The sequence below is a fragment of the Takifugu flavidus genome, chromosome 22, assembly GCF_003711565.1.
Source record: "Takifugu flavidus isolate HTHZ2018 chromosome 22, ASM371156v2, whole genome shotgun sequence".
Classification (NCBI taxonomy): Eukaryota; Metazoa; Chordata; class Actinopteri; order Tetraodontiformes; family Tetraodontidae; genus Takifugu; species Takifugu flavidus.
In genome coordinates, this window is record NC_079541.1 from 6,088,827 (window position 1) to 6,111,897 (window position 23,071).

At 52.1% G+C, this 23,071-nt stretch overlaps 1 protein-coding gene across 1 annotated transcript; it reads right to left on the reverse strand.

Annotated features, from left to right (window-relative positions):
- Window positions 1–239: 239 nt before the first annotated feature.
- On the reverse strand, window positions 240–20,224 carry sema3c (sema domain, immunoglobulin domain (Ig), short basic domain, secreted, (semaphorin) 3C). Its single transcript, XM_057022267.1, is given in 19 exon segments — window positions 240–1,372; window positions 1,375–1,695; window positions 2,312–2,442; window positions 2,827–2,894; window positions 3,373–3,530; window positions 3,714–3,755; window positions 4,382–4,470; window positions 5,406–5,628; window positions 5,767–5,911; window positions 6,160–6,229; window positions 6,513–6,627; window positions 6,706–6,848; window positions 6,925–7,044; window positions 7,789–7,879; window positions 8,496–8,615; window positions 9,689–9,751; window positions 10,208–10,368; window positions 17,451–17,622; window positions 20,079–20,224. Coding segments are annotated over 18 exon segments (2,253 nt in total). The 5' UTR covers window positions 17,542–17,622; window positions 20,079–20,224; the 3' UTR covers window positions 240–1,270.
- Between the last annotated feature and the right edge of the window lie 2,847 nt (window positions 20,225–23,071).

A 23,071-nucleotide genomic window follows, 5' to 3' on the forward strand; every position in this document is an offset into this window, starting at 1 on the left:
ACCAGCTTTGGTGAACAAAAGACATTGTTGGCTTGTTAGCTTTAGCTTCACTTAAGTTGGTATCAAACTAATCTTTGGGACATGTTTTTTCTATGTGACACCTGATAACGGTGCCTCAGCTGAAAGTACTGGTAGGGGCCAAAGATAGTGAGCGGTGGTCCCAAGTCCCCTGATCTGTCACCGTCCTTCTGTCCATTCCAGATGGATAAAGAAATGTTTCAGCAACAAAACCAACGTCATCCGGTTCATCTGGACAGATTTATTCAGGTTACCAAGACATTTAATAAATAGAAGCACAAGAGTGGACACGCAGTCAGGTTTAAAGTCTTTCCATTCACCTGTACCCGTCCTCACAGAAACCCGACACACAACATTAAATTAAAGGGATGATACGCAAAACAGTCTGTACACAAACGGCACACCATCTACAGGAGCTAAAAGAGACGGGGGAATCAGTCCAGGGTCTAAGCTAGCTGTGTTTAGCTGTATTTCCAGATTAGTTGGAAAATATGGGATGGATCGACGTGATTGCAGATATTCTTTTTTGTTATTATCATTTCTGGCAGCGGAGTTAAACACAAATCCGACTTTGGCAGGTTTGAACAAGGAGGGTTTTCTCTTAGCCGCCATTCCGTTAAGAAAAATGCTAATTTGATATTTGAGAGGGCCACCGTGTCAATCACAAACCATCCCTCCGTTATTTTCACAGATCGAAGCAGTTGCGCTAGCAAAAGCTACCGACGCAAACAAAGATGGCCGCCCTGGAACCATTTCTATTCCTAACCTTCGGCTCGGCTCCTAGCTTGGGAGCCGTGGTGATGTCATTTGGAGCCAGGTGGTGCAGCGGGAGCACAACAGCGGCCTCGCGCTCCAGTTTGATCACTAGCCTATGTCGTCAATCGGAACAAATATTGCATGAGAACAAAAGGGCCGTCGATGTGCGTTCAAGCTTTTGAGCTTTTATTTTGGGGGAATTCTCAGATGCGTTCCTGAACTACAACCAGCCACCAGGGGGAGACTGACACAGGCTGCTGGGGGGGGCTTTCACATCTTCCATTTTTATGTACATGTCAGAAGAATTACCAGTCGAGATGTAGGGGCGCAGACAGGCCTGGTCTGGCTCCGTGAGCGCGGTGTGTCACAGTCACATGGTCTCAGTGTCTCATGCAGGGAAAGGGAGCACCAAAGGCTCCGGCATTAGCCGTGGGTTCAACGTGCAGCTGCCCGGTTTGAGGGAAAGAATAAAGACATGGAAGAAGGTGGGGCCGGGTCAGACCTCCGGGACGTGATTGCGTCTGTTGCGGCTCTTCCTTCGGTCCAGGAGGGGCTTCAGTTTGGCCAGGTCCCCCTGAGTGGCCCCGGCGGCTGAGCCGGCTGCTGCTGCTGCCTCTGCTGGAGGTTCTTGAGCTCCTTCCTCTCCTTACAGAACTGCTGCACAGCCAGGCTCTCCGCTGGGCTGAAGGCCACCAGCAGGTCTTTGGGGCGGAGCGAACCGGCCCAGGCCCACTGCGACTGTCGCTTGTCCGTTAGCATGCTCACCATGGCCTCGCTCAGGACCCGCAGGCGGATCTTAGCCACGGTGCGCTTGAAGTTGTTCTCGGTGGTCAGGCAGTAGTAGAGACCCTGGTCAGAGAGCTGGGCGGAGCGAATCAGGAGGCCGTGCTCCGTGGAGAGGACCCGGTCAGTCAGTTTCACCTGCGGTTGACAGGACTAGTGTTACACCTGTGCCATAACTGACGCACTTGTCGTTGGTGAGCTCCTCTAATCAGCTCCTCTAATCTGAGTTCCTCTACAGGTGAACAATTAGCATTTATTGCGTTGAGACACCACGTTGGAAACGGACACAGAGACGGTAAAGACAGACCAAACACTGCAGTTGGGAAACCATGGGGGTGGGGGGAAGGGGACAGTTCATGTCAGGGTAAGGAAAAGTGTTCAGGGGAGGTGTGTCTGTGGGGTGGGGGTGTCCTTCCACCTGCAATCTCAGCCTGACTTATCAGTGTATTGATAAGAGAATCAGCTGCGTGTTCACTTTCTGCGAAGAGTTTTGACATCATTGTCTGGGTCGAGTATTTCAAGAGTCCCTGCGGTGCCTTTTTCCTTGTTCTGGCATCAACACCTCGCGATTTAATGTGAAAGCTGTTTTTCATTAGGCCGTACGTCTGAGTCAAAGCCCTAAAAGATGTCTCTGTCAAACACATAAAGACCACCTGCTGAGTGTTTGCTTGAGCTAAGTGGATGTTGAAGTACGTCGCTAATTACGCCGCTTCACAAGCGCCCTTGTCTTTGACCCGTCCGCATGGTGACTGACCTCTTTCCTTCTGTCGTTGTCCCTCTGGATCAGCCAGCGCACGGACGCCTGGGGGGACTTTGGAAAACACTCCAGGAAGGTGGTGTTGTTTTTCACACCGTACTGCGTCATCTCCGCAGCATTTCTGTAGGCTAACACACACACACACACACACACACACACATGGAGTCACGTTGGACGTCAGGAACACACCCCGCAGATGGACGCAAATCTGTCCGAGACGGCTGCCAGACTCGTCAATCTCTCCCAGACTTCCTGCCCCCCCCCCCCCCGCGCCGCTAAACGATACATCACTCTGCGCCTGAGAGAGTTTGGACTAATTAGCGCTAGGTGCCATACGGTCGGTCCAAAAACCTGAGGGGTGTAAAAACGTGGAGATGGAGGAAATGAGCTCTTCGCCCAACCTGTTCGGCTAACATCAAAAATGTTGAAGTAAACCTGCAGGTTTACTGACAAGGATTAGCCTAATGAGACGAATATTTTTATATTTCCCCCAGTAACTCAGCTTTAATTACCTTTGAGGTTGAATCCTCGACACTGCGTGAGCGGATTCCCGTGCATGATGTCTTGTCTTCGGCTTCTCCTATAAAAGGCAGAAACGGAGCGTAAACACAGCTCGGAGACATAATAACAACTACGGATTTGGTGCCAAACAATATGAGGAAGATGTGACTGTTTTTCTTGTCTGTGCATGACTGGTAGCTGAACCCTGCCGGTTGTCAGTCACCTGAACCTCTCAAAACAAGTTTTATCTAAGTTGCTACTAAGGAATCGACAATAACGTGAAAAAACCTGCTCGTCTCACGGGAACACGCGTGAGCAGAAAAACATAAACTTCGCTCTTTGCTAACGTATACTTTAGCGCTGGCCAAGGTTTGGGAGAGCTGCCACTGTGACCGGGCTCGCTAATCAACACGTGTCAACGCGCATTAGCCCTCAAAAGGTATGTTTTTTTCCCCACCCTGCCACAGAAAAATCCTCCGTCCACACTTAAGGCCTCCTCCCATTAACTCAATACATCTGCGGAACCACATGCTGGAACGCTGTAAACTCTGGGCTACCTTTTGCCAGTGGGGTAGAAGCGGGAACAGCTGAGACCGTCCCAGGCGCAGTACGGGTCCCTGGCCAGGCAGCAGTCAGCACAGGCCGAGCCGTAAGCCTGGCAGCGGTGCAGCGAGACCTGCGACAGCCCGAACTCGGAGCTGATGTACAGCTGTTGCTGCGAAGGTAAACAGTTCAAATGTCAGTGGGCATGTTTCTCTTCTTAAATGGCTAGCTGACAGGAAAATTGTGCGGGGCTGAGGCAATTAGGGAATTCTAGGAGGGCAAATAGAGGGCAGGAGAGTTTTGTTCAGAGCGTAACATATTAGATAATGACGGGGGAGGGTGGAGGGATACTTACTTTCTTTGAGGATATTCTCAGATTTGTGACTGGAGCTTGATTCTGAAATCACAGATGGATAAATGCTTTTTATTAGTTGCTAGCTTAGTTGACCTTAGTATAGCTTAGCAGGAGAATGGAAACATCCGTCATAACTCAACAACATTACACCGTTATTTTTTGGGGGGAAGAAAAAGAGAAAAACACCTTATTGGGATCATCCTGGAAGATGGATCAGTCAAGCTAATGATGAAAACCACACTTGTTAGCTTAGCTAACATTGTCATTTATTGTCCGTGTCTTAATAAGATGTTTGTCCAGATGTTTTTTTTTACAGTTTAAATATTTTATTTGAGAGTTCCATAAAACTTTGGTGGATCAAAGGAGTCATTTGATCACAGGCGGATCACACCGTCATCAAAGACGAAGTGGAGGGTTGCCCCGGCAACAACCTGACTCTTGGAATGAGCGCGTTTCCCTGCATGTTTCCCATCACTCCACACTCAAGCAATAACAGCCAACTCTTGAATGCCACCCGCCATTGTTGGCTCTGCCTTATCCCCTTTTGTGTCCTGGCCAAGCTCCCCCCTCTCCTCCTTCCTTACCACCCCCCCCCCCCCCATTCTTTCCCTTTGATTTTGCCGAAAAGAAAGTGATGAAAGTGAGAGACTAGAAAGCGGACGGCTGACCTTAAACACTTCCAGCTCCTCCAGGATCAGATCTTCATGGAGGGAGTCGTTGCTCGGTAGCACAATTACCTTCTGAACTGTACCTTTGTCTGGGGGGGACAAAGAAGACGGTTTAGGGGCTGGAACCACCCACAGCATTGATCCAGATGTGTGTGAGTGGAGACAGCATCAAAGCAAAAAGAATGTGCTGGCGCTGATCGTACCGCGCCACGTTTGACAGTCTGCACGCTTCCATAAAACAAACAGAGTTACAGTTGCAATAAAACCCGGAGCCCGCGGGCCCAAACTGGCCCAGCTAAGGGTCAAATCCGGCCCACAGTATGAATACCAAACAAAAAAAATGTATGAAACTTTGGATTTGACTTTGGGGTTGTTTTATTTGGTTGCTGTTGAGCAACACAGCTACAAGATTGTGTTCTTCTTCAAGTGTTTGCTTTTCAATTCAAGTTTCTGGAAATTCCTCTATAAGAACTCTGCAGCAGGGGCCTGGTAAGCCTCCACGAGGGCCAGGAAATGGCCAGAAACGACCGCGGTCATTGTCAGTGAGTATTTGTGTCTTGGGAATGTGGAGTCGCCACTCCTGGAAAGGCCCGATAAGAGCGTGGCCCTCATCCTCCACACAAAGCAGCGTTTTCTCCGGGCTGGGACGGCGTTGAGCAGAACTGGCTCCTCCTCAACAGCGCGATAAACACAAGCAGCTGTGTGAGATTCAGAATGCAAACATGTGCACAATGCGCCCGAAAATCCGTGCGTAATTGACAATGAACGCGTTATTCCGTTCAGCTGGCGCTCTGCAGAAGGAGTTTAAAGTGAGAATGGAACACGTGTTACCATAAAGACGGGAGGAAGACCTGCGTGCTGTTGATCTAATCTAGCTGGAGCTTGTCCCTTTGCCCTGTCTGTGATCTATACAGCCTAAATAAACCGTTTATCTGATAAACATCAGAACAATCATTGACCTTTAAAGCACAATCTTCAGATTAGCTAGAAGACAAAATCTTTTTTTAAGCGCCGCAGGACTCACCTGTGCCCAAGAACAGCACCTGGTAGTTGCCGTCGGCAGCCGTGACCTGGTCCACCGCCACCGACGTGTATCTGTAGTCGGCGTTGGTCCGAACTACCAGAGGTCTTCGTCCCACCGGATAGATGGGGTTGAACATGACCGGATGGTTCCGCACAAAGGTCACCACCTCGTCTGGGAACTCCTTTGTTGTCTGGATGTCAGGTGTGAAAGCTCCGCCGGGGCACTGCGGACGCAAAAGGAGCGGGGTTGAACTCCGGGTCCGGAGGTATTTAACAAAGGAAAACAATTATTACTTAAGTAATCAGAGGATTTCACACTGAAACCAACAACAAGCACATAAATGATTCGGAATCTTGCTCACGGTTCCTGGCCTTGGGTAAGGAATGCGCCCCTGGAACGCCACCCACTGAAAGTTGGGTCCGTCTCTGTGGGCGAAGGGCCCGTTGAAGACGGTGAGGATGTCGGCCATGTTGTACACACACACCGCCGAGCCTTTAAACACAGAGCTGAAGAGACCAAACGCCGATATTAAAGTCAGGGCGCTAACCTAGCTTAATGCAAATCGTGACACTTTGTGGGGAATCCGAGGATCTGCTTGATATTCCCTTTGACCGCTGAGCTAACCAGACAGAGTAGTTTTTAATAGAGCGCCTTTTCTCTTTTGTTCTAATATCCAATTTGCTACAAAAAAAAAAATCCCAAATTCTGCGGCCTGCGCTAATGTTAGCATTGGCTCGGCGGCTGTGGGTCTTACCTCGTGGATGTAAAGACCCCAAACACCAACAGACCTTTGGGGTGGTCGGTTTCCAGCAAAAACATGCTCTCTGAAAAGGGAGAACACAGGTTTTCACACAGGTGACGCTCATTTCCTGCACTCAGGTGAGTCGATGCCGAGGTCTGAGTACGCTCAAGACTTCAAAATATTGGGGAAGAAGTCAAAACAAACCCAAAACAATAGAGCAGCTGTTATAAAAAAGAGCTGCAGCTTCGATCCAGACCAAGCAAAGGGAGTGTTTACGGAGAAATGAATCACTGGAAACTCTGGAACCAGACGGCGAATTCAGGAAACCGATTTTCCGAAAACACGAAAGGTCAGGCTGAACTCACCCAGCTCGTCAAAGTGAGTCTCCGTCCCGTCTTCCTCCAGGACCGAGCACACCATCCTGGCCTTCAGGAAGGTGGTCCACTTGTTCACCAGGCTGCGCTGTCCCCCGATGTCATTCTGTGCACGAGGCCACACGCGGTAACGTGGCGACAAAACACACTTTATTTGGATCTAGACCAACGGAAAACGCCTCACCGGACAGACTCTGGCCACCATGGTGTGGATGTTCTTAGTGTTCCCGCTGTTGTCCGTCAGCCTCTCGCGGAAGAAAAAGTAGAGCTTGCTGTCGTTGGGGTCCGAGCCGTCGGGGATCAGGTGGGCGTCGATAAATATCGGCTCTGAAAGCAGCATCGGAAGAGGTCAAAAACGGTAAAACCCAGAGGGTTTTCCATGTGAATCCGTGCGTGGAATCACCGCTCAGCCACTTGGAGTTGTGTTGGTCCGTCCTCACGGCGTTCCTCCTGGTCAGGCTCCTGAAGATGGCGGCGTCCGTCCCCATGAAGTCGATGTACATGCCGGAGAAAAGCTCCTGATCTAGAGGACGCGTTCACACATGCATCCAGTCAGTGATCCGGATCGCCCAGAGTTCACCGCGAGTTCGCTAGCTTAGCACTGTCGACGGCTTTATGGCGTAATAACAGGCTGCACAATCTCTTGCTTTTCACCGCCTCGTCTTTGTCACTTCATCACTTTCTGGAGGATGTGGTGCCAGTTAGGGGAGGATTAGGGGTACGAGGCACACGTCCAAGCTGGTCCGAGGAGAAGTTGACGGCTCAGGGGGATCCAGACCGCCAAGGAGAGCAGATTTTTCCCATTTTGTCGTCTGTTTGAATTATTTGGCTTCAACTTTGGCTCGTTTTTCGCTGAACTTTCTTCTTTTCTTTAGTTTTCAGCTATCCCAACCGCGCCTCATTTCCCAAGCTGCTAACTCGACGTATCGTCTTTAGCATTAGCCTCATTTTAAGCCCCTTTGTGTCGGGGGTTTTAAGCTACCAACATGCTGCAGATACTGCTGGCGTTAGAAATATCTCTAAAAGTTGTTCATCTGAGCAACCAAGTGTTGATTACCGGCATGAGCATCGTCCTTGGCAACGGCTGACCAAGCTAGCAGCGCTAATAGACATGATGGTAATTTCTGGGCTACGCTGTGAGTCATTAGCGTGATCGTTGGATGTCATTGTTATGCTACACTGTAAAAAAGCAGCAGCTAGTATGTGTTGCCACCAGGCACATAGCAACAAAGCTAGGTTTATAGAAATGGAGCACAGAGGCACCTACTGAGCATGACGGACACGGTGTTGACCCGAGGGTTGAAGGAACATCTCCCCTTCCCAGATTCGGTCTTTGAGTCAATGAGGAAAACTTGTTCCTGCCGCAGAGGAAACAGGAAGTTAGCTTCGTAGGACAAGTTAGGACATTGAAAAGAATATCCCATCTGTCGTTGTTGTCGACAGGAAACTCTTCATCCTTCCTTCCTGTTTCTCTCCGGTTTGGATCTGATCACAGGCAGAAACTTCCTGGACGGTTCTTCTGCTGTTCTGCAAGGGGACGGAGTCTTTCCAGTTTCTGGCCTGAACTTTGCAGACGGAGCGTCAGTGCGGTGTGGAAGCAGCCTCAGCTGGCAGCGCGCTCCCTGCTTATTAGCATCTGGCAGCGTGCTGGAACTCCGCGGATAAACCTGGACTCTGTTCTGCTGGATGTCTGCCCTGATGCGTTGTTTGGGAAACCAGACTTCCATTTTAGCTGTTTCCTTCTCTTTTAGGATGACACCAAAACCCAGGACTCCCACATAAAAGTTGGGAATACCGCAGACAGAAAACTAGCATCAGCTAACCTTTACATGACATATCTAAGCTAGCTGGTCAGCTGATTTGAGAACAGTGCTTCTCAACTTTCATATGCACTTTGATCCTTTGATGTTTTGGCTAACGCTCTAAAGAGGGCGATATAAGAACAAGATTCTGGGCCAGTTCTGGTGTCCCCACCTCAGGTCTGCGGCCCCTGTTGATGTAGACGCAGACCGGACTGTAGGCGCCGCTGCCGCACATGAAGAGATGGGTCCGGTTATAAGGCTGCACCACTCGGATGAAATTCCCACAGCCGTGCTGGAAAATACAGAGAGAGACAAGGAAAGGTCAAGGGTGGAAGGGAAAGTGAAAGTAGGGGACTGGAGGGGGATATTTGAGAGCAGGTTTATCGCTCCTCAAGTATCCGGTTCCGTGAGACAGAAATTCACAGGGAGCGTGAGAGGAGCGAGGAAAGTCGGCAGGAATACCAGAACCTCGACCAGCTGGTATCAGCTCAGATCTTATCGGAGAACTTCATGGCAGGAGACAGAAAATGGGAATGTGGGGAAACACAGCAGAGAGGGAGAGGAGCAGGGGCGGAACTGGGCCCTTCAGAACCTCAACATGAGTCAGAGCAGCAGAACTGACCGTGACTCAGCTTCCTCCTCCTGGTTCAGCTGCAGGAAAACATGGATCCTCGCTCTGATGAAAAAACGGGGATTCACCTAAATTAGCGTCTCCTTTGAGAGTTTCTCTGCTCCTTAAGGCAGCTGCATTTATCCCAGAACAACCCAATTAGCAGGAAAACAGCGTAATGGAGGAGTTGGTCCCCTGGGTCCTCCTGTATGTCTTCATTAGCTCTTGTTGCGGCTAACGAGCGCCGCTCAAGCCTCAGCTATGTATCCTCAATGAGTCGCGTCCCATTTGCCAGCTTTGATTCTACTGGTTTATTTTTCTTCCGAGCCCCGCTGCCCCCCTCCCCCCAACGGGCCTTCGCTCTCGTCCCGACAAATTGCTGCGACGCGGAGAGGAAGTCGGTGGCCAGTGGACATCTGCGGCCCCGGACTCAGATGGGAGGGGGAAGTCCAGGAGGCGGCGGGGACGGTTCCGCGGGAGGCTGACTTTGAGGAATGGATCCGCGAACAGCTGACTAAACCCTCGGCCTTGAACATGCACACGAAGTGGGACGAGCACGAGGGTTTGTGTGTGAGTCATAGCATGAGTCATAGCAAACATGCTAATAACCTGATCCATCACTTCATATTTCTGACCTTTTTACAGCTTCAACGAAGCTTGAACTCACTCTACATTCAGGAGTAGCATAGCAGCCCCACACTCTCCTTTTAGCACTGTTAGCTTCGCGTCATCTGCTAGCGGGTAGCAAAACTTACCGTGGGGTCTTTTCCCGCCATTTGGCACTCGTCTATCTTGGCTGTTGACGCCGGCCAGAATAACTGAGGAGACACGTTAACAAGAGACAGATCAACAAAGAGAACGTGTTTAGGGCGACAGAACCCAGAGAACCCCAGTGGAACCGGAACAATCGGAACACTGCGAGAGCTCCAGCACCTGCGTGTGAAAACCCGCTCAAAGGGCTCCTGATGGCTGGATCAAGCAACGTAATGGATGTAGCGCGGCGCTCCCCAGGGGGCCCTAAACGCTCCCCCATCTGTTTACGCGCTTCACGGCCGTCAGTTATGCCGAAGATCTCTTCTTCATCGCACGCCAGCCGGCTCGGAACGTTCCCGGTGACCTCAGCGCCGCTCTAATGGCAGTAGACGTGCGCCAATTTGCATAAATTGCGAAAATGACGGCAGCTCGAGCAATTTCTGACCCGCTCCTTCCTGACAGATGAGCTAGCTGGAGTGTGGGAGAGCGTCAAATGGAAACGGCGAAGAGCGCCTGCTGACCTTCAGCGTGCCGTGCGTGATGTTGTTGATGTCCATGGAGAGGACGTGGTCCTTGCAGCCCACATACATCCTGTCCTGGTCCTCGTCCATGTGCAGGATCCTGTAGTCCATGGCCTCGTCTGCGACGCTGTAGTGTTCGAAGGACTGAGAGGCCTGCAGGTCTGGGAGACAGGAAACACCTCAGTGAGCTCAGGTCCACCAACACAGAGGAGACCAGCAGACCCAGAACTCAGGAGGAACTTCCACTGAGGTTCAGAGCTGCTCAGCTCTTGGTGGAGAGGCCTCAGACCTCCTCATGACAGAGAAGGAGGTTAATTTAAAGTCCCAGAGCAGGAGAACCTTCTCCTCATTACAGTAGATCACAGGCTGTGGAACACTGGTGGTTATTTTCAGCCCGTTCCGCTCCGCCGACACCGACTCTGAGCTGCACCATCAAAGGCAAACTCATGAATATTGATCACTTCTTCAGTCTGCAGAAGAACAGGAGGAGGCCTCTTCCCTCTCCTCTGCTGACCCTCCTAAACTCTTTTATTCCCTCCAAACAGGGTCCTCCACTTTCTCTCTAAGCCTCAATGGGGGGAAAAGTGTTTAAACCAAGTCACCCACTCCACATGTTTCATGAGGAACGTTCGTTGGAGGGGATAACACCGGGAGCGACGCCTGGGGAACGCCATAGAGGCTGAATAAATGCTACATTCTGGCTAACAGCTAAAATAAAACAGGCAGATTTAAGAACAAAAAGGAATTAAATAAACTCATGAACACCTTTGAGTCCATAATCCCGAATCCTGGACGTGGACCACAGAATCTTCTGGGTCCGGCTGTGGAAAAAGCCGTAAACAATCCCTGCGGCTGAATCAAAGTCTGGCGGTTGGAGCTAAAACAGGATTTGTTTAGCTAACTGCGCTGTTGATCGTGGCTTTGGTTGTTGTTGTTGATGTTGTTGTCTTATTGTTGTGGAGCTTCACCACCGCAGCAAACGCAAACCACATTGGCTAGCGGCTAACGAAAGGATAAAAGCAGCCGCTAGCGGACAAATAAGGAAGGAATCAGTCCCTCACAGGACACAAGCCTCTCCCAGCTAACGTGTGTTTGTGGACTGTGGGAGGAAACAGGAAACAAACCTGATTCAGTGCTAACTGGAATAAGTCTCGGAATGTCAGGATGAGGCAACCGCGCTAACCGCAGCGCGCGGTGCCGCCTCGGGTGAGTCTAAATATGGAACCAGAACCAGTATTACTTTTATAGATGATGCGTTTTCTGACACTCCAGTTCTGACCTGAGCCCTCCAGGAAACCAACAATGTTCCGAGGGCGCCGGCGGGAAGCAACGGTTTTAATATTTGGGCGACAGTCGGATTGTTTTCTCAGCGGGGGGAAATTGAACACTTTCATTTTCCGTCTCTGGGGCCGAGGTCCAGTTGAGCCTGTGGGTGTGTCACCGGGATCAGGCTCAGCTCTACTAAGAATCCGAAAAACAAGGAGGGAAAAAAGGCTCTCTCGAAATTCCGGACGGGATCCTCGCCGCGCTCCGCTTTCAGGGCGTCACACAAACATCAGAGTTGGCCAGACGGAGCACCTGGAAGACTCGGTCCATATGTCTGAGTGACAGTTCACGCACGTCCAAGTCGCAGCGCAAAGGTTGGAATCCTCAGGAGGGAGAATTTCCAGAACCCGTGCCAGCTGCTCACAGCCACGTCCTCCGGTCCAAATTCCAGAGCTGCAACCTCACGGCAGCGACTCTTCATCAGAAACAGAACCTTGTTTTGTAGTCACATCTGCACACATGAGCTCCATGAGCCATGACTTTAATGGACATTCCTCACGTCCCGATCACACGTGGACCCCAGGCGGAGACGTTCCCGAGCCCGTCCAGCAGCCAGTCTTATCACATCGGATCAGCTGGCTGGGAAAAATTAGTGTGAATGAGACTTTTACTGTAAGGGAAACCAGTAGACCGACGACCCCCCCGAGGACCTCACAGCACGACCGTCTCGGGCTTTTAGGCTTTGGTCTGGAGCGGTCCGGCACGATCCGGCACCTGAAGGAGGGGCGAGGCGGGCCTGGAGGCCCAGGCTGCTCCGTTGGGAGGTGGTCGAGCGGAAGCCGCACAAAAGCCTTTTGTCGGAGCGGCGGCGGTCTGATATTACCCAGCAGGTAGCTTTCTGCTGCCAGAGGCCTCACGGGGTCCGAACCCATTCACCACGTCGCTCAGAGGAAATGAAGGAGCTGCTGGAAACCAGTCTGGAAGTGGCGCTGCCCTGGGATTCCTTTAGGGAGCGCCCGATCGTCCCGTCACACCTAAAAGCTACTGCTGCTACGCTAACTTGGTGTGTTAGAGAGATGTTCTGTCTCTGTGCTGTTGTTCACGTGTCAATGCTACTGCACGTTGCATTGATCTATTTATAGCATAGCCTAGCGTAGCATGACTAGCATAGCATGACTAGCATAGCATGACTAGCGTAGCATGCCTCTTTCAAGATTTGGCTCATAAATCTGTTATTTTTGGAGTGTTTAGCAAATCTAAATTGACATTTAATGCTATTTTGTGAGGCTTCCATCCCAACATCCTCGCAACATCACGGCCGCCGGCACCGGGGGGGGGGTCAACTTCCAAGCAGGCTGAAGCTTTGCCGGATGGTTTAATTTAATAAAACCCGTCGCTTCCTGTCAGCCGGTTCTGCTTTCTGCTCGTTCTTTAGAAAACCACCAGCTGTGGTTGGTGCGGAAGGAAGCTCAGCCTGGTGGAAACACGACTGATTGCTCGTGGGCACAGACTCCAGCGAGGGGCAACGAGCTGCCGACTCTCCTCCGGCGGCGGCGGCGGCGGCCAAAAAAGAGAGGGAACTGTCGCCGCCGCCTGCATGGGAATGGTTGCAATTTAAAAGGATTAGAGCGCACTCCGCTCCGGCTCTGCTTTCCTTTCTGTGATTACACAGCAGCGATGTGGCCTCTGACTGTTTGCCGCCCGCGGCCGCCAACACGTCCGCGGCTCTGCTGCAGGCGCTCCGTACAAGGAGCGGTTTGTTGTTGGGACGCATCATCAAAATTGGATGAGAATGTGGGATCTGGATAAGAGCGCCACTGAGGTCTGAGGAAACGGTGCCAGTTGACCCCAGCTGGTGTCACAGAGGACAGGGGGGAGACGCTGTCTCTCTGACTCTGGTTAAAGATGAGCTAACCGTCACGTGTTTCTTAGCCGAGATGCTACTTTGGCGCCGGCGATATTCCCTGTAAGCCGCAGGAACCGCGCCTCACAAAGAGAAACGGCCCGTTCGCATCAAAGTCCATCCCCAGCTATTAGAGGAACGCTAGGAAAACAGGGCTAAGCTAGCTTTCATTTCCTGTAGGCATAGAGGACGTGGCCAATTCCTCATGGCGGCTCTTTAGCGTTGCATCCGCTAACGCTAACGTGTCTCCTGCATTTGGTTACAGCTCAGGTCTTCACGTATTCAAAAGGATTGAAAATATGAACATTTTGACCAGATTATCCAAACACAGAGTGATGGAAAAATCTCTTCAGTGTGGTGCAGCTTCACAGAAAGACACTGGCGATGACTCTAATAGCATCGGACGCGATAATTCCGGGTAAAGTTGGCGGGATGAAGGTTTGCACGGAAGCCTGCTATTATTTTCACTGAGACTAATCAAATTATTGGACTGTGGACACGTTTATAGAGGACAGAAGGGACGGACGTGAGAAGAGCTGCGGTTTATGAGACGCCCCCTGCTGTTAGCCAAATGAAAATCCATGAGCAGGGACACCTCTGACTGCAGGGAGGGTTGTGAAGTCAGCGTGGGGCAACGATACGGGTTAGCGTCTAAGAATGTTAGCTTCTGGAGGAGGAGGAACAGTTTCCTTGTGAGCCAGAAGGTTCCAGGACCTTAAAGAGGGGGTCATTTACAACCCACCCCATCTATTCCCTTACCACATGATGGGCTAGCATGAAAGCAAGCCCATGCTAATCCTCTCAGTGCTGAGGAAACCTGCCCCGTCCGTGGCAGCTGGTGGGAGGAGCCTTCAGCTGGTGCCAAGTACCATTCCTCTTTATCCAAACAACCCCAAAAGCTGTCCGGGCTGGAGGAGTAACTCAGGGAGTCGATGTTCTAGAGGGAAAACCGACCCGTCTCCGTGGCTGAGGACGAGTTTGACGACAGACAGTAAAGACCGGGTGCGCTTACACATCTCAGATGGAAGCTAAGGTGTCGTTCCCGGGTGCTGAGGCCACCCAGGAACTGGAGCTGGCTGACAGAGTCGTCCGATTGTCTGTCCAACACACATACTCGGCATTCCCGAGGAGCCAACGTGCAGCGCTTTGAGTCAGTCAGTGGGGAGAGCTTCGTAGCCACGGCTGCTCCGTTAGAAACCATCCAGAATCCTCCCGTCACGGATGCTGGACCAGGAGCGCGGGGTGAATCTACTCCCTCCTGTTTCCCCACAGCACCAAAGTCAACTGTGGGTTTCAGCGACCCGCTTGGGTGTCGGGTCACATCCCCCCGTAAGCCCTGAAACCTGAGAGGACAACCTGCCAATGGCAACAAGCCCTCCCTCACGCCTCCTCTGCAGCAGTCCTGCTCGCACAGTTAGCCGCGTGAGCTTTTAGCTGCGACCCTTCGCACGCGTGCAGAAGACGGGAGACGCCACCAGGCGGGACCCGACCAGGTTGTTGCTTGTGAGGCTCGGAGCAAAGGTCCAGAATCCCCGAGCGTGGGAACAATCCCAAACGATCCAGCAGTGCAAAACATCGATTAGCATCGTAGCTCACGGCCAAACAGGTGCCGCCGCTATGACTCTGGTCCAAACCATGCCGGAGGCTTCAGAACAGAAGGTCAGTGATTGTGATGATGTTGAGAATTTCCCAGGTGACCTTGCCTCCCCGGGAACGTCTTTTGTTGGCATTGATGGGAATGAATGACCTATCAAACGTGTGAGGAGGAATAATGAAACCTTCAGCAAGGTCAGATGGGAGCTAACCCTCCAGACACACGCTCAGTCCTCAGGTGATGCTAACTGGAGCTCACCCAACAGCGGATGTTCCTCCACTACCGTCCACTGGTACAGCAACGTTCCACGGATATCAAAAGTCGGACAAACTTGTCCGTCCAGGAAATTTCCCAAATCCCAGAAAACTAGCGATTATCCATCACAGATTAGAATCATGTTTGACAGAAGGAGCCGATGCTAATGTGCGGGGCTAATGTACGCCAGAGACAGGAAGCTGCTTCCCAAAAGGAAGGAATTAACCTTCAGGCACTCCGACATCCTGTCCTGCTCCTGCCTGTCGGCACAGTCGATCTTTGACATCTTGACCTGCTGTTAACCCAGAAAGTTAGCGCACGCTTCCGCAGAGCAGCGTGCGATCGGCTCAGTTCCTCATGAGCTTCAGATGATGGTCGGCGCTTGGACCCGAGGCAACATGGAACAGCCTGTTTTCAATCGGATCAGATTTTCCCTCAAAGCCTTTAAAAAAAGATCAACTGGGATTAAAGGACGGCTTTATTTATCCGGGAGCGTCCGTTCTGTGGTCAGACACCTGGTTCTGGCGGCTTTGGCTAATGCTAGCCTGTCGTATCTGCGACAAATTTTCAAGCAAATCCCGCAGCAATTCCAGACAGAGTCGGGAACGTTGATGAGATTAAACGATCCCGATCATAAAGCTGCCAACGCCTTGCTGGGGGTTTGGGACCAGTACCAGCAGGAACCCGGTTCCTCTGACTGGGAGCTGTGCTGCTTTAGTGGGCACAAACTGGTAAACTTCCATTGTTCATCAATGTGTTCCGGTATTCCGGTGGACCGGAAACACTCCGACTCTCGATGTGGCCGACGCTGACAGACTGCCATACTTGTTCCAAGCGGTTCAGCCTTGGCTAAACTGGTCCGGAGCATCGCGATCTGGATCAGGATCCGAAGGGACAGCGGAGGAGACCTCCGGGAAGATTGGCTCCAGATGTCCGGAGCGCTCCGACACCTCGGATTAAATGGAAGCGGTGCCTGCTGGGTTCTGGTTTATTACCCAGAGGAGCGGAGCAGCACTCGGCTGTTTATTATCTGCATACTTTCACTGTTTATTATGCGGTTCTGATTGCGGCCGCCTGCAGCTCGGGAGCGCGAGCAGAGCGAGGGTGAGAGGAATGTCGGGACCGCCGCGCCCCTGGCTTGGATTTCAGCAGCCAGTCGGGGGACGATCCCAGTGTCCAGGAGGTCTTGCCTGGTTTCTTCAGCCCCATTCCCTTTGATCCAGTTTATGGTAAACACAGATTTCTGGGTCTGCAGGTGTCGGAAATCTTCTTCTTCTTCTTTTCCCACCCTTCAGTTATCTTTGTTTTCTCCCTCCAACCGGTTCTGAGCCGCTGCCAAGCTCCCGGACACCACCAGGGTCATGACTTCCAACCTGCGCCCAATCGCCCCTGACACGGCGAGCGCCCCTGAGCAACCCCCTACTTGAGTTTCTCCAGAGGACAAATTGAAGAAGAGATAAAAATTCTGGATGGAATTCTGCCAAAGTTCTGAGAACAAAGGTGGAGATCAAAGCCTATTCTCCTAACTTCAAAGAAATAAAAATAAAAGGATGATTGTAAAGTGTTGCGTAAATCTTCTAATTGGTCTGATCTGACAATAAAAGCACCTTTTACCTTTAATCTTAACTAAAAAGCCTTTGATCCGTCCAGGATCGGCTCCTTTGATGATGGAAGCTTATTGCTTACATGTAACGACTCCAAATTCCGAGTGGATTTGCGAGTAGATCCGGAGCAGAACTCATCAGGACAGATGAGGGGAGAGGAAAGAGGAGGAGGAGGAGGAGGAAATGTCGGAGCGCTGACGGACTCAAACCTCAGAGGTCAGAGGTCAGCAACAAGAGTTCAGTAAACCCTCCTGGTTCCAAAGCAGCTCGAAGAGCCCACTGAAATAAATCAGGAGGCAGATGCCCACAATGCTGCAGCGGGGTGGGGGCAGGGGGGGGTAAGGGGGGGATTAGAGCCTAACTGGAAACAGGCTCCGGGCTAACAGTTTGGAATTTCTGCCACCGCGCAGCCGGACAGCGCCGGACGAGGAGCGAGGAGTCAGAATGTGATGCAATCCTCACAGCAGCACAGCTGAGCTGCACACCAGGCCGTAAACAGGCTCGTGACGTTACCCCCCCCCCCCCCAGGACCGCTCAAGCATTTGTTTAGCATTAGCGGCGCAGAACATCTGGAGAACCCGCTTAAAGACAGATGAGGAGGAAGAGGGTGTTTCTTCTTACCTTCAAATGAGAGGAAGACTCTGGGCAGAGGCTGCGGGAGGCTGGACCCCCCCGCGGACAGGAGCCACAGAGCCAGGAGGGCGAGCGCCATCGCTGACGCCAGAGGTGGCCTGGCTAACACCTCCGGCCCGCGCAGGATCGCGGCGCTGCTGGAACGGATCACCAGTGTCTGCTGGAGAAGAGATCTGGAGTCAAGAAGAACGGAGAGTCGTGTAGCTACAACAGCTACGAGGCAGAGGTGTGTGTGTGTGTGTGTGTGTGTGTGTGGGGGGGCTACACCTGATGAGATGTGGAGGTGCAGAAATCAAACAAACCCTGATAAAAGCAGAAACATGTGGCCAAAGCTCATCTCATGCTGTATCTGTTGGGTGTCCACTCAAATATAGATGAGTGAAATCTGGTGTGTGTGTGTGTGTGTGTGTGTGTGTGTGTGTGTGTGTGTGCGTGTGTGTGTGTGTGTGTGTGAGACCACTCTTGTTCCCTGACCAACAACAGCAGTTCAATTATTGATTGCAGCAGGTAGCGTAGCGCCCGCGGGGCAGCTAACTCCTACGCAGCTGTGGGACGGCACCGAGCGGATGCTAACGCTACCTGTGCAACAATGGAGCCTAAAAGGAGGGGCTGTTCTGGTGGTGGGGGGGGGGTTCAGGGAGGTGGGGGGGTTACAGGGAGGTGGGGGGGGGTATCTGCTCATGGCTTATAGATGCTCAATCAAAAATTGATGTCAGAAACGGGACGAGCTGCATGAAAGTTTCAGGTAGAGGTTCTGTACAAAAGGGAGAGTGCTGGAGCGTGACTGACGTGTGTGTGTGTGTGTGTGTGTGGGGGGGGGTCCTGCCGCTCAGGTGCATGAGAGCAGATGGGCGACTGCAGGGGTGTAAAACAGCGTGGGGGCTCGTCCAGACGCTCCGCTGCCGCAGCACACGTCCTTGTTTGGACATCCAGCTGCAGCCTCGGAGCGACCAGGAATCACGCCCTCCATCAGAATTCCATCAAGAAGCATAAATACTTTATAGTTTACAGCACAGACACACACACACACACACACACACACACACACACACACACACACACACACACCAGGAGTCAGCTCTGGGTTCACTGCACCACCCAATAACCTTCAGGAACTCGCCGTTCTTAGTGGCTCAAACAGCCGTTTCCGACACATTCCCGCGATTCCCAAATCCCGGAGTTTAAAACAGCTGGATGTGATGCACATTAAAGTGTCAGAAACCACTTCTGCGCCCAGAAATGAACCAACGCTTCGTCCGGAATTCCCTCCGAATTCCTACGTGTGCCCATCTTGGGCGATTGAGGGGATTCGAACCTGTGACTTTGCTGGTTTTTCTTGAGCGGTACCAAAGCAGAGGGGTAGATTTGGGGAGGGGGGGTCCTTGAGGGGGGTCCTGCTCTTTTTGGGGACAGAGACACATTCTGCTGATACTTTAGTGGTTCCGTCTTGAGCTCCCAGACACATTTTATTGGTCTCAGCCGCAGCGTTTCCCTCGTTCTCACCAGCGTTTTTACTGGTCTACACTTACCCCCCCCCCCCCCCCCGGTGCCCCCCCCCCCCCCCCCGTGCCCCCCCCCCCTTTAACCCAAACCAGAGAGAGTTTGTAAACTCACTGAAGCGTCCTGCTGTCCTGGATTACCACAGACCCTTCCAGAGGTCCCATCTACTCCCTCTGACGAGGCTGATCTCCGGGGGGGGGGGGGGGGGTCTGGAAACTTTGGCCCCACAGCTGCTGAACCCATCAGTGGGGGGGGGGGGGGTCTCTGCACCCCATCTGAGCATCCCATCACACCCCTCTGGATCAGCTTCAAATGCCTCCTTTGGTTGAAGGACACTCTTCAGGATGAGAGCCCCCTCTGACCCCCCCACACTCAGGGACCTCCCCCACACTCAGGGACCCCCCCCCCCCCCCACACTCAGGGCCGCCCCCCCCTCCACACTCAGGGACCCCCCCCCCCCCCCACCCCCATCAGAGGTACCAAACTGTCACATTGAGGTCTTCAAACTGCAGAAGTTCCCAGTTTAGCGGGAACCTGAGCGACGTCCGTGAGCGAGCGGAGGGTTGATGAGGAACCAATAACCCCCCAAAACCAGCGGTTCTGGTTCTGCCCCCCCCCCCCCTCCACACTCAGGGACCCCCCCCCCCCCCCCCCCACTCAGGGACCCCCCCACCCCCATCAGAGGTACCAAACTGTCACATTGAGGTCTTCAAACTGCAGAAGTTCCCAGTTTAGCAGGAACCTGAGCGATGTCCGTGAGCGAGCGGAGGGTTGATGAGGAACCAATAACCTCCCCAAAACCAGCGGTTCTGGTTCTGCCCCCCCCCCCCTCCACCTGAGCAACAAGCGGCTCTGACGGGTCGCTCCACACCCGACTCTCGTCACATGACCCCCCACCTCTGGAACCGTTTTAAAAAGCCACAAATGAGATGATGAACAGTGGGAGAGGTCCGACCAGGACCGGGAACCATCCCAGACCAGTTCGTGGGCCGGTGGGACTCCCGCACCTGTTAGCCTTCCCTGCGGGGGCAACCCCAGCAGGTAGACCCTCCAACCCCCCCGAGGCAGGACACACACACACACACACACACACACACACTCCGGTCCAGGACTCACCTCCTGGGACAGGCGTGGACACGGATCAGGTCCCAGTCCGGGTCTGTTCGCTCCCACTGCTGAAGGAAAACGCTGCTCGTCCTCCTCGGAGCTGGAGCGAGAGCGACTGAGCCGGAGCGTCGGAGAGGCTGGTGTCCTGTTACACACCCTCCCCCCCCTCGCCCCCCCCCCCCTCGCCCTCGCCCCCCCTCCCCACCACCACCACCCACTCTGGTAACTGTCCTCACAGAGATAGACCTTCATCAGCGTTTAAACACACTCTCTTTGGAGCTGCAACCTTTTTGGACCAATACAAACCGAGATAGAAGCGGGGCCACGCTGCCCCCTGGTGGTGGGATGCAGGATCATAGCTCCTCCCCCATTTAAGCTCATTTAGCGTTTAGCTTCGAGGCATTCCGCACACAAACATGTTTTCTTCTTTCTGTCCATGCGGGACATCAAAGCAGAAAACATTTGGCTACAGCGGGCTAATTCTAAACAAACAACGGCCAGGCTAGCAAGCCTAAAATGCTAAATCGCGCTAAATCTCCTCTGCTTCTAGTTAGTATCATAGCTGCTAGCAAATGTACTGTCGCCGAACTACCACTATTCCCTAGAACAAAGGGAGGAGCCTCCCTGTGCAGTTAGCATTGCTAACAACGACTGTGACCTTCGCCGTTCAGCTGCACCCCTGAGAGCTTGAGAGCAAAATTAGCCAGACACATGAAAGCTCATCATGAGACATTTTTGGGGTTGAATCCAAACCAGAGGAGTCGGGAGCCGCACGCTAGCGTATTCAACCAAAATAAACATTTAGAGGTCTTTGAAGACTTGTTAGCATTTTAGCTTCCACAGCTGAAGTTTTACTGTACATTAAATATGGAACAAAGCAACGAAGGAGGGACAACTGGTCAGAGGTGTAGGCAACAGAGGACAGGCGACGGTCTAAAACAAGAGAAGAAGACGTCAGGGGAAGAATGTGGGGGGGGGGGCATCAGTGGTGGAACTAATTACCCTCCTCCACCACAATTGAGCCTGATTTACACCTCTCCAATTAAAGTGTCAGGAAGGCGGAGCAGAGCATGATGGGTTATTTTCCTCTCTTTTATTGTGTGTGTGTGTGTGTGTGGGGGGGGGGGGGGGGGTAGAGATGAGGCGTGTCCCCAGGACAGAGCGTGGTGGTAAATTAGCTTAACGAACATGGAGAGACAAACAGGTGATGAATGTTGATTACAGGAAGTGTCTGTCAATGACCATAAATCCCCCCCCCCCCCCCACAAACCCATGGTTTCTCCTCTACAGGGGGGCCCCTCCCGCCCCCCTCCCGCCCCTCTGCCGTGTCTTTGCAGACCTGTTCCTCGTTAGCCACGCAGATGTTACTCGTTTATCGCCCTGATGGGCCAAAAGAGGGTTAGCAGCTGCGGGGGCGCCATCATCTTCATTTAGCTTGCAACGGTCTACGTGCTACACATTAGCTGCTAATATGAGGCCAGTGAGCTGCATGTATTTAATGGGTGATGTAATTGTTAGCGTTAGCGGTGGTAAAGTGAGGCCCACATGACAGCAAAGCTTGGACAATACATGAAACATCAAACGCCCCAAACTAGCACAAAGGAAACATCAGTTATACCCGTTCAAGTGACTTAGCGTAGCATCCAAAAGCAGGTCGTCATCTCTTCTAAATACAAGCTAACAGGTTTTGAGAGCTAGCTTTTGTTAGCTATTTGCTTTAGTTGTGACTGGGTCCAAGTCCACCCCACCCTTCTGAGCATCAATGTTGTTCTTCAGCCCACAGCGCTTCAAATGCTAACCGCTGCAACGCTGCATCTGATTTCACACGTTAAAAAAAAATCAAATCAAAACAGTTTTCACTCTCCACGAAGCGACTCTGCAACAAAGACGTCCTTGTGCGCTAACATTTCCCGCCTGTCCGATCGCCGTCACACGCATTCCATTGGGGGCAGCGCGGCGAGCAATTAGCATGAGCGTGTGATAATCTGGGAGTTACAAACAGTGTGTCATTATGACGCGTGACCCATCCCGCGCGAGACAGATTCACCTTAGCATGGAAGCTAGTTCCCCGTCTTAGCGCGGTTGTGAAGGCGTGGGCTGTTTATTAGCAGCTCCGCGGCGGGAGGTTAGCCTGGTATAAACACGTCAGCGCCGACTCTGACTGATGGAGAAGTTCACCAGCAGGTGAGGAACTCTGCTCAGTGTAGCTGGAGGGAATCTTCCTGCTAACATCTGCTCTCCAGCTGATGCTAGCGGTCCGAGCGCGGCGGCGTGGAGACAGAAGGCTGCTGAGGACACCTCTGCTGGTGAAGTCAGAGCAAGTTCAGGCTGAGCACAGAGGAGCTACGGCCGTTAGCAAAGCTGCGCCATCGTTAGCCCTGATTTAGTTCCTGTTTTGTGACTTTGTGAACAACATGTTTTTTCCCCCTGGGAACGGCTAAATTAGCCACAGCTAAAAGAAATGTGCTAGCCAAGCGTGTGAGCCGGGTGTCAAGCTAATCAAAAGGTAAAAACTACTTTATTACTGATTCAGGACGATCCTGACACACCTCCCCCCTCCCGCTTGGTGCAGTCCAACACCTGGAGGGAACATTCAAGGGGAATAAACCATAAAAATACTGGCTAATTTTTGGCTAAAGGAATTAGCATCGTATTTGATGCAAAGCTAATATTTTGGTCTCAGGTGGGAGGCCTGAACGTGATGGAAGACCACCGTCCATTCGCACGTGTCTGACCTCCGTCTCGGTGGGTGGGGAACCGCTCCGGTTTAAAGGTCTCGGCTGGTGACGCCTCCGCAGGGAAAAACAAAATCTGCTTCTGATTCATCCACTTCCTGTTTCTGGGTGGACGGGGGAGAACCCGTCGGACTCAGGACAAATTGTACAGACGTTAAATTTGTACAGTAAATTCAGTTAGTGTTTAATTTAGAGCAACAGATTAGCTCCTTAATTAGCGCAAACTTTTTCCTGGAATGTTTCTTTTTTAATAAATGACGAGAATTC